General features: G+C 45.9%; 1 protein-coding gene across 2 annotated transcripts; it reads left to right on the top strand.

Annotated features, from left to right (window-relative positions):
* The first annotated feature begins 3,071 nt into the window (after positions 1 to 3,071).
* Positions 3,072 to 10,324, top strand: LOC124136020 (probable glutathione S-transferase DHAR1, cytosolic). Of its 2 annotated transcripts, none has more exons than XM_046501758.2 (2): positions 3,072 to 3,120; positions 8,510 to 10,324. In XM_046501758.2, exons 1-2 carry the CDS (start codon positions 3,086 to 3,088, stop codon positions 9,210 to 9,212), a joined length of 738 nt encoding a protein of 245 aa, XP_046357714.2. In that variant the 5' UTR covers positions 3,072 to 3,085; the 3' UTR covers positions 9,213 to 10,324. The 2 variants fall into 2 exon arrangements, with proteins under 2 accessions (XP_046357714.2, XP_048244641.1); XM_048388684.1 differs by lacking the exon at positions 3,072 to 3,120 and adding an exon at positions 3,134 to 3,296.
* Positions 10,325 to 11,815: the final 1,491 nt, after the last annotated feature.

Consider the following 11,815-nt stretch of genomic DNA (forward strand, 5'->3'; position numbering starts at 1 on the left):
GATATCCCAAACAACCAGCCCGGGATACACACTTCAATATCTTGTTATTTTAGTTGCACCGTTTACTATAGCTAGAGCATATTTGAAATAATAATCACCATTAGCGAAGCACGTTGTAATATTGTCGGATATTCTTCACGTATGGAACAGTTTGGTGAGTCACCGTTAAGGGCGTCCCGCGTACTTGCAATATTTAGATAGTGAGTGAGTGAGTGGGTGAGGTTTTACGCCGCTTTTAGCAATATTCCAGCAATATCACGGCGGGGGACACCAGAAATGGGCTTCACACATTGTACCCATGTCGGGAATCGAACCCGGATCTTCGGCGTGACGAGCTAACGCTTTAACCACTAGGCTACCCGACCGCCCCTATATTTAGATAGTGAAATAGGTTGACACATAATAGTCATACTACAACAAATATGAATTTTATAGAGTCAAAGCATGGCATTTATTATATATGTATCTATTCTCTGTCAGCAAAATTTCGTTTCAAGGCGTCAATATTGAAGGACATTTTGGTTGGTTGGTTTGTTGTTTTACGCCGCACTCAGCAATAATCCAGCTATATGACGGCGGTCTGTAAATAATCGAGTCAGGACCAGACAATCCAGTGATTGACATCATGAGCATCGATCCACGCAATTGGGATTGATGACATGCTTCTACCAAGACAACGAGCCTGACCACCCGATCCCGTTAGTCGCCTCTAACGACTACCATAGTCGCCTTTTACGGCAAGCATGGGTTGCTGAAGACCTATTCTATGCCGGATTTTCGAAGGATATTTTGAATAAAATTGTTAGAATAGATTACAAACATAAGTCCAGATATACAATGAACACGTTTTATAACCAGACAGTGTAACAACAGGATTAAAATGCGTACTTCAGTACGGAGTTGTTGACATGGTATTTCCGGTGTTACGTGCTCACGGTAATGTCTATGATATAAGGAGAAAACATCAAAACTCCATGTAGGCGTGTATTAAGTCCACCCCCTACTACACAGTTGTATCGGGGTTGTTGTTGTTTGTTTTTGTTTGTTTTGTTGTTGTTGGTGGTGGGTTTTTTGGTTTGTTTGTTTGTTTGTATCAGGTTTTGATAAAAGAATTCGTAAAACAGCAAATCAAAAATGCTAAGAGGCGACTAACGGGATCGAGTGATCAGGCTCCCAAATGTATGCATTGCTTCGTACCCCAATTGCGCAGATCGATGTCAATCACTGTATTGTCTGGTCCAGACTCGATTATTTACAGACCGCGGTCATATACCTGGAATATTGCTTAGTGTGGCGTTAAACAACAACAAACTGACCAGTGAAGACCCGGGTAGAGAATAGGTCTTCAGCAACCCATGCTTTTCGTAAGACGCGACTAACGAGATCGTGTGGTAAGGCTCGCTGACTTGGTTTGTGCATGTCATCGTATTCCAGATCGATGCTCATGATGTCAATCACTGGATTGCCTGGTCCAGACTCGATTATTTACAGGCCGCCGTCATATAGCTGTTATATTGCTGAGTAGGGCGTTAAACAACAACAAACAAATAAAGCTTAAACAACAAACAGCCAAGCAACACTTCCAATAGCGGGAAATAAAGCTGTCGCGGCGACCAGATGTAAACAAAATATGCAGCTTCTATTCTTGGACGTATGTTGTCTCCTTGCTGAAATTGAAGAGAGTAACTGTATGTGTTATACATAAGAAATATACGACGAATGGGAGTTTTTTATCGTAAAATATAAAATAGCTACGTGATAAATCCCAAAGAACAATGAACAACGAAGAGTGGTTTATTTAACGAAAAAACATTGTTCTATCATGACATCGTTTTTGGAGATTCAAACATGTGCTCGCAACTTCATTACGTCGTATATTGGACGACGTTATATTTGAGAGGGAAGCGTCTAGTGAGTTGTTCCCCATAGATTTAGCTGCGCAACGCAGATAAAAGCAGTGGCGGAACGATCGCATCGAAAAGTGGGAAAGATATGACAATCGGTATTGGGAGATAAGGTCGACCTGATGATTGTGAGAATATGTAGGAAATACCAAATGTAACCCCCTGTTCATAAAATGGACTTGTCCGATATAGCCAAGGTCGGATTCTATTAAAAGAATCATCATTATTAAAACACGAGTAAATATTTTTAAAGCTTGTTGATGTTGATGTTTGTTATCGGTCTTAATAGCCCTGTTGTTCCGTAAACAGATCAAAAGCGATAGATCATCTTGTATTTTATTCAAAAACAGGTTGATTACTTAAATATGAATAAAGAAATGTGTCAATGAAAAGGTTTGTGGCCATTTTTCATTCATAATGTACGCTCAGAGCCAATTTACCGAAAAAAGGACCGCCTCCGTGGTCTAGTGGTAGAGCGTCCGCCCGGAGAGCAGAAGGTCCGGGGTTCGATCCCAGGCCGCGTCCAAGACGCTAAAAGATGGTACTTGTTGCCCTGCCTGGCGCTCGGCATTGAGGTTCTAAAACAAGGACTGGTCGGCTCGGAGTCAGTATACTGTGTCTGCCTGCGGTCTTCATGTTAAACTGCGGCATGGTATTTCGGTATCTAGCACTTAAATGAGCATCAGTCCGAACACACACGTGCATGCACGTCGCTATATAAGTGCAATACTCTTGGACACGACGTAAAACGCCATTTCACCTCACCCACGGACTTGTATAAGCAGTCCGTGCCTCACCTCACCGCTATAAAGTCTCCGAAACGCTGTACACGCTGCTGAAAACATTTTATGGACGTTTCTCTACAAGCTCCTCACAGCGATAGCCCGTTCGCGGAGAGAGAAACGAAGGTGTCACGCGCTGGGAGGGAGCTTGGTTTCTCAGCACATAGAGGGACATAACTCTAGGGACTGTTGGTGAGGGAGGTATCTGTAACCATAAATACACATAGTTCACAATTTAAACCGATAGCATCATTTAAACAGTGTTAGTTGTTTAATAATTTATTTTAAAGACATTATGTGATTTTCTCTCATAGAGTTAACTTCATCGATCCCAACCTGTGTAAAAGAGTTTATATTCTTTCATAAAAAACAACTCCTCCCTTGATTCAAGCTGAGGGAATGTCCCTTGTTAGACAGGTTCGACAAGTCTTCAGGTAAGAAGTTTTGGGTGACTGTGATAGTGTAGACATGGATATAGGCGCGATGTAGCTGTCACATGTCACTGATAGGTCTGCATGACGAGATGGTGTTCTAAAGGTAGTGACACGCCTGTAGATGGCAGATAACAGTGGCAGAACCCCGACTGACTGCAAGTGCAACTCCGCCAAATGTACGCTAGGTTCTCGTCGCCGAAGGCCACAAGCCTACCGGCATTTTGCTTATCTTAGCGCTAAGGCGATCGCTACTCCCATACCTTAACATAGACTTACGACAGTCGTAGCGCTATGGTTGTTTTGTGCAACGACGCCGTTCTACGGTGGAGTCTTTGACGATGAGAGGAGAAGTTTCAATAACTTAACACATGGGTAATGTGCTGAGGAGTCTGGGGCAGTTGATGGGTCGAGGTACTAGGTTTTGTTTGTTTGTTTGTTGTTTACAGAGGCACTCATTAATATTCCAGCTATATGACGGCGGTCTGTAAATAATCGAGTCTGGACCAGACAATCCAGTGACTGACATCATGAGCATCCATCTACGCTATTGGGATACGATGACATGCATCAAACAAGTCAGCAAGCCTGACCACACGATCCTGTTAGTCACCTCTTACAATAAGCAAAGTTGGCCTTTTATGGCAAGCATGGGTTGCTGAAGACCTATTCTTCCCCGGATCTTCACAGAACGTGGGCCTATGTGTGCCAGCATGGCATTGAACGTGATCTGCTTGAACACAGACACTGTGTTGGGAACAATATTTTATTGAACACAGTTATCACTTCGAATGGAAACTTATCCTGCCTGACTTCCCTGCCAAATGTCTGGATGATGTTGACTAACTTGAACAGATGTCAATAGCAATGTGAGGTGAAATGGGGATTTACCTCACGTCCAGTATTATTGCACATATATAGAGACGTGCATGCACTTTGTGTGTATGGCTGCCTGTAATACTCCAGACTAATGCTGATTTTATAGTACTAGCCAACTTAAATACCATGCAGCAGTTTAACATGAACTCAGGCACAGTATACTGTCTCTGAGCCGACCACTCCTTGTTTTAGCCCCTAAATGCCAAGCATCAGGCAGGGTAACAACAAGTACCACGTTTTAACACCTTTTGGTATGACGGAGCCAGAGATTGAACCCCAGGCCTTCCGCTCTCCAGGTGGTCGCTCAACCACTAAACCACGGAGGCGGTCCAGTAGCAATGTCAAATGTGGGACAATGGGATATCAGATGGAGAGTCTGTTTGGAGAAAAGTTGAAAATTATCTGTCATTTGCCTCACAGTTATAATTGATGCATAGTGATTTCCAAACACTATAGTCTGATTAGAGTTTGTTTTTTGCCACTGTCTCAACAGCCACTACATAAATTAGCAGGCCTCAAAGTTTAAATTTTTACCAAGTAGCCATATGGCTACAAGTATTTTTTTCCAGGTAGCCAGTGGTAAAATCAAGAAGACAAGCCAATATTGTAGGTACCAAAATGCATTTGAAATTATCTTTTATCAAATAACTATTACATGTATAAGTCTTGTATATTAGGGGAAACTGTACTTGAGTATTGTTATTTGTGACTCGAACAACGATGCAATTTATGTAAGATTATATAGGTACATCCTTGCTTATCCAATAAACCATCGACTAAAATATAATACTAATTACATCAATATTTATGCATTTCGGTTGATTGTTGACTTTAGGAGGAATTATTTGCGAGTACAATTAGTAGCAGACATGTTTATTTTTGTGTCTATTGCTGTGTAGCAATAGAATTTAGTCGCCACAAGATATTTTTCAAGGTAGTCATTTGGCTACCTCTGAATTTCAGACAGTAGACAAATTGAAATTAAGGTCGCATTGCCGACCATTTTAGTCGCAAATTGAGGCCTGTATAGTGGGGGAGACCGGGGCACATTGGGACCTTATACTATTTTTCTTATTTTCTATCAGAAATAAGAACTTGACCCAGTGCATGTTCATGATAATCTGTTATGCCAATCTTTTTCATATTGAATGCATGCGAATCTGATAAAAACCTGAAAAATTGAAGAGTTGAATTTAACCTACCCCGCCTTGGGGTTCATTGGGACATGTGGAGGACTGACTGGGACACATGGTGGGCTGACTGGGACACGTGGTGGGCTGACTGGGACACGTGGTGGGCTGACTGGGACACGTGGTGGGCTGACTGGGACATGCTGACTGGGACACGTGCTGGGCTGACTGGGACACGTGGTGGGCTGACTGGGACATGCTGACTGGGACACGTGCTGGGCTGACTGGGACACGTGGTGGGCTGACTGGGACATGCTGACTGGGACACGTGCTGGGCTGACTGGGACACGTGGTGGGCTGACTGGGACATGCTGACTGGGACACGTGCTGGGCTGACTGGGACACGTGGTGGGCTGACTGGGACATGCTGACTGGGACATGCTGACTGCATGCGAATCTGATAAAAACCTGAAAAATTGAAGAGTTGAATTTAACCTACCCCGCCTTGGGGTTCATTGGGACATGTGGAGGACTGACTGGGACACATGGTGGGCTGACTGGGACACGTGGTGGGCTGACTGGGACACGTGGTGGGCTGACTGGGACACGTGGTGGGCTGACTGGGACATGCTGACTGGGACACGTGCTGGGCTGACTGGGACACGTGGTGGGCTGACTGGGACATGCTGACTGGGACACGTGCTGGGCTGACTGGGACACGTGGTGGGCTGACTGGGACATGCTGACTGGGACACGTGCTGGGCTGACTGGGACACGTGGTGGGCTGACTGGGACATGCTGACTGGGACACGTGCTGGGCTGACTGGGACACGTGGTGGGCTGACTGGGACACGTGGTGGGCTGACTGGGACACGTGGTGGGCTGACTGGGACATGCTGACTGGGACACGTGCTGGGCTGACTGGGACACGTGGTGGGCTGACTGGGACATGCTGACTGGGACACGTGCTGGGCTGACTGGGACACGTGGTGGGCTGACTGGGACATGCTGACTGGGACACGTGCTGGGCTGACTGGGACACGTGGTGGGCTGACTGGGACATGCTGACTGGGACACGTGCTGGGCTGACTGGGACACGTGGTGGGCTGACTGGGACATGCTGACTGGGACATGCTGACTGGGACACGTGCTGGGCTGACTGGGACACGTGGTGGGCTGACTGGGACACGTGGTGGGCTGACTGGGACACATGGTGGCCTGACTGGGACACCTGGTGGGCTGACTGGGACACGTGGTGGGCTGACTGGGACATGCTGACTGGGACACGTGGTGGGCTGACTGGGACACGTGGTGGGCTGACTGGGACACATGGTGGCCTGACTGGGACACGTGGTGGGCTGACTGGGACACGTGGTGGGCTGACTGGGACACGTGCTGGGCTGACTGGGACACGTGGTGGGCTGACTGGGACACGTGGTGGGCTGACTGGGACACGTGGTGGGCTGACTGGGACACATGGTGGGCTGACTGGGACACGTGGTTGGCTGACTGGGACACATGGTGGGCTGACTGGGACACCTGGTGGGCTGACTGGGACACGTGGTGGGCTGATTGGGACACGTGGTGGGCTGACTGGGACACGTGGTGGGCTGACTGGGACACATGGTGGGCTGACTGGGACACGTGGTGGGCTGACTGGGACATGCTGACTGGGACACGTGGTGGGCTGACTGGGACACGTGGTGGGCTGACTGGGACACGTGGTGGGCTGACTGGGACACGTGGTGGGCTGACTGGGACACGTGGTGGGCTGACTGGGACACGTGGTGGGCTGATTGGGACACGTGGTGGGCTGACTGGGACACATGGTGGGCTGACTGGGACACGTGGTGGGCTGACTGGGACACGTGGTGGGCTGACTGGGACACATGGTGGGCTGACTGGGACACGTGGTGGGCTGACTGGGACACGTGGTGGGCTGACTGGGACACGTGGGCTGACTGGGACACGTGGTGGGCTGACTGGGACACGTGGTGGGCTGACTGGGACATGCTGACTGGGACACGTGCTGGGCTGATTGGGACACGTGGTGGGCTGACTGGGACACGTTGTGGGCTGACTGGGACACCTGGTGGGCTGACTTGGACACGTGGTGGGCTGATTGGGACACCTAACATGTTCCTTTTTATGTGTCACAAGAAAACACAAAAGTAATACAATTCATGTGCAATTCAAACATGTAATAAAAATTGACCAAAACATCAGTTTTGCATGTGTTTGATACAAATACAAAGTTTCATAATAACATATCAAACAGTTTCCGAGTTAGGCTCCAGAAACGAATGTTTGTGTATTTGAGTCAAAGTCCGGTTTGTTGCCATGGAAACATACAAAAATATATTTTTCACAAATACCAAAACAAGAAAAGACACCAGTTCAGCATGTGTTTGATACATATACAAAGTTCCGCAATAAAATAAAATGGTTTTCGTGATGTCACTTCCTGTGTTGAAGCTTGGCTAATTTTTATATATATATATGAATAAACATGCTGTCCCACTGTACCCCATCTGTCCCACTGTAGCCCATGTCCCACTGTATCCCAGTCCCAAAAGACTCATTAACTCATGGTCCAATGTGCCAAATTTCCCACTGTACCCCATGTTCCAATGTATGCCAGTCCCAAAGGACCCATGCATGTCCCAATGTGCCTCATTAACTCATGGTCCAATGTGCCAAATTTCCCACTGTACCCCATGTTCCAATGTATGCCAGTCCCAAAGGACCCATGCATGTCCCAATGTGTCACATGTCCCAATGTTCTCTATGTCCAACTGTACCCCATGTCCCACTGTACCCCATGTCCCACTGTACCCTATGTCCAAATGTATCCCATATTCCACTGTACCCCAGTCCCAATAGACCAATGCATACCATGTCTCAATGTGCCCCCTGTCCAAATGCATACCATGTCCCAATGTGCCCGACCTGTGAAGATTCCAGGGTAGAATAGGTCTTCAGCAACCCATGCTTGCCTTAAAAGGAATGCTTGTCATAAAAGGCGACTAATGGGATCGGGTGTTGAGGCTCGCTGACTTGGTTGATGCATGTCAATCGATCCCAACTGCATGGATCGATGATCATGATATCAATCACTGGATTGTCTGGTCCAGATTCAATTATTTACAAACAGCCGTCATATAGCTGGAATATTGCTGATTGAGACGTGAAACAACAAACCAACCAACTAACCCAATGTGCCCTGGTCTCCCCTATTTGTGGTGAATAGCATGAACATCCTTCCATGTTAATAATAAACAACTTTTAATTTTCCCTCAAAGATATTCTATTCACGGATCTGTAGCATAATCTTTAGTTAGTTTATGTCATGATTTAATGAAAGTTCTGTTTTGTTATTACAGAGTTTTCAGCACAATGAGTAAAACAAGATTCGAGATGTACGTAAAGGCAGGAAGTGATGGGATAAGTATTGGCGATTGTCCATTCTCACAACGTGCAAACATGTACACGCAGCTGAAGATTCCAGCCGAACTGGTCACAGTCATTCCCATAGACATCACCAACAAAACAGAAGACTTTCTGAAACTGAACCCAGAGGGAAAAGTTCCAGTACTTGTAGACCACGAAAAGAATAAAGTGATCGCAGACTCTGGCGCCATCACAAGTTACATACACGACAATTTCGCATCTCCAGATCTGCATCAGAACTACAGTGGTCCAGCGGTACAGGCCTCAAGCGGAGTGTTCGGGAAATTGGCTGCTTTGCTAAAGAATTCCGACCCAGCGTCTATACCCAAGCTGAAGGAAGACCTGGCTAAGGAGCTGAGGGCATTAGATGACTTCTTGAAGTGTGCAGATTGTGAAGGGCCGTTTCTAGTGTGCGACAGGATCTGTGAACTGGACTGCTCTGTGCTGCCTAAGCTGCGACATGTGCAGGTAGCAGGGAAGTATTTTCAAGGGTTTCAAATCCCCGAGGACTGTGTGGCACTTCTTGAGTATATCAGGAAGGGAGAAAATACAGATGTGTTCCGACAAACCTGCCCTAAAGATGAAGAAATCATTAAGGGCTGGTCGAGACATAATATCATGGTAGTGAACAAGTAACTGTGTTGGAGTATTTGTTTTCTGACAAAGCAGCCTTTGAAAGTCCAAACATGTAGCAATATCTCCATATGATATAAACGGTACATTTAGCTTCAATTATTACTGGGCGGTCGGGTAGCCTAGTGGTTAAAGCGTTCGCTCGTCACGCCGAAGACCCGGGTTCAATTCCCGACATGGGTACAATGTGTGAAGCCCATTTCTGGTGTCCCCCGCCGTGATATTGCTGGAATATTGCTAAAAGCGGCGTAAAACCGTACTCACTCACTCAATTATTACTATAATAGTGCCTGAAACCAATGATGTTGATTCTTGTAAGGTCATGCATCAACACCAATCGCATTAATATCAGATCCTGTACTCAGATTTACGGTGTGAATGTATGAGGACACCTGGATCGGATTCCGCCTAAGATGAACTTTCTGATCACCCAATCAGCATGATCAGTGTAGAGGCTTATAAATTCTCGGGTGGGTACAATGTGTGAAGCCCATTTCTGGTGCCCCCTGCTGTCATATTGCTGGAGATTGCTAATACGGCGTAAAGCCATACTCACTCACTAAATTTAAATTCTCGGTACAGATGAGCATAGCATTCGAACAAGCATCTGTGATTTCTGTGTGTTGGGAAAAAAATTAACAGAAGAATTTCCATGTGACCATGTGTCTTGAAGCTGCTATTTTTTGCATTACAAGCCTGGCAATGAGGCCTATAGTACAGAGGATTGGATAATATCAGATACATTGTGAAAAAACGCTTCAATTTACATTGGTTTAAGTTACAAAGTTGAAAAAAAAATTCAAGTGCCAGCTGAAATAAAATGCTGTCATTTGTTGAGAGTAACAATACAAACTTGTGCATGCTAGGATATCATAATAATACAAAGGCCAATATCTTGAACTTAAGTTAGTATAAACTAACGAACAAAAACATTTGATACATCCAGCTGTAATTAACTGTTAATGGTAATTCAGGGGCCTCCTTGGTATTGTCTCCGTTGTCTAGTGGTAGAGCGTCCGCCCGGAGAGCGGAAGGTCCGGGGTTCGATCCCCGACCACGTCATACCAAAAGATGTTAAAAGATGGTACTTGTTGTTACCCTGTCTGGCGCTCAGCATTAAGGGGCTAAAACAAAGACTGGTCAGCTCGGAGTCAGTATACTGTGTCTGAGTGGTGTATTCATGTTAAACTGCGGGATGGTATCTCAGTGAGCTAGCACTATAAATCGGCATCAGTCAGGACTAGTACAAGCAGCCACACACACACACATACACTGCATGCACATCGCTATATAAGTGCTATAATCTTGGACGACGTTAAACCCAATTTCACCTCACCTCCTAGGTTATGCATCAGACACCTCAGAGAGATCATAACTCAGTAGAGATTACACATGTGCAGGGATAAGCAGAGATTCCAAAGCTAGTGCTGCCTTCATAATGGGGGGTGCAGGGGTGGCCCAGGCATCTAAGGCGCCGCGATTCGCTGTGCAGATTTGTGTCCCCTGGGCGCCCCAGAAACCTATGATTGTGGGTTCGAATCCTGGTTCACCCTAATTATGTTTCTAGGTTTGTCAGCACCATACCGTGCTCTAGGGTTTCACCGAAGTGGTAAACGTCTGAGACCTGCATCACTTCGGGCTTTCCTCCCACATTAAGCTGACATGCCCTGATATAACTGGAACAATGTTAAAAGCAGCGTTAAACCCAACTCACTCACTCATATTAGGACAAAATCATTTGGGAGTTCTTCTGTTCTCAGTTGGGAGATATTTTAACATGTTATGCAACACGTCTTGTGGAAAATGTAAACTATTGAAAAGAACATGTTGTCTGGTTGTCTTTATGTTAGAAACACTTGAAAGCTTCCATTTGATAACTTGAAAAGAATGATTGTTTTCAAATGTTTTCATATGATTATAGACCGCCTCCGTGGTCTAGTGGTAGAGCGTCCGCCCGGAGAGCGGAAGGTCGGGGTTCGATCCCCGGCCGCGTCGTTAAAAGATGGTTCTTGTTGTTACCCTGACTGGCACTCGGCATTAAGGGGCTAAAACAAGGACTGGTCGGCTCGGAGTCAGTATACTGTGTCTGAGTGGGGTACTCACGTTAAACTGCGGCATGGTATCTCAGTGAGCTAGCACTATAAATCGGCATCAGTCCGGACTAGTACAATTTAAGCAGCCACACACACACACACACACACACACAAACCCATGCACGTCGCTATATAAGTGCAATAATCTTGGACGCGACATTAACCCCAATTTCATCTCACCTCACCTCACCTCACCTCACCTCACCTCACCTCATATGATTATACAAATGTGAATTTAAATAAATCCATAACCTTAAGAAGTGCTGTTTGTTATTATTGTTCATGTTGACTGATTTTACTGCTTTTTGTTGACTTTATTTCAATCTCAGATGTGCATAATGGAGTCATACCTCCATGCAGCTGAAACTTTGTTATGAAGAATTAAGGTAAATCAATCTATGCTTGTTGGAAGAGGCGACTAACTAACGGGATCGGGTTGTCAGGTTCGCTGATTTGGTTGATGCATGTCATCGTATCCCCATTGGATCGATGCTCATGGTATCAATCACTGGA

This window comes from Haliotis rufescens, unplaced genomic scaffold (assembly GCF_023055435.1).
Source record: "Haliotis rufescens isolate VD_foot unplaced genomic scaffold, xgHalRufe1.0.p SCAF_76, whole genome shotgun sequence".
Lineage (NCBI taxonomy): Eukaryota > Metazoa > Mollusca > Gastropoda > Lepetellida > Haliotidae > Haliotis > Haliotis rufescens.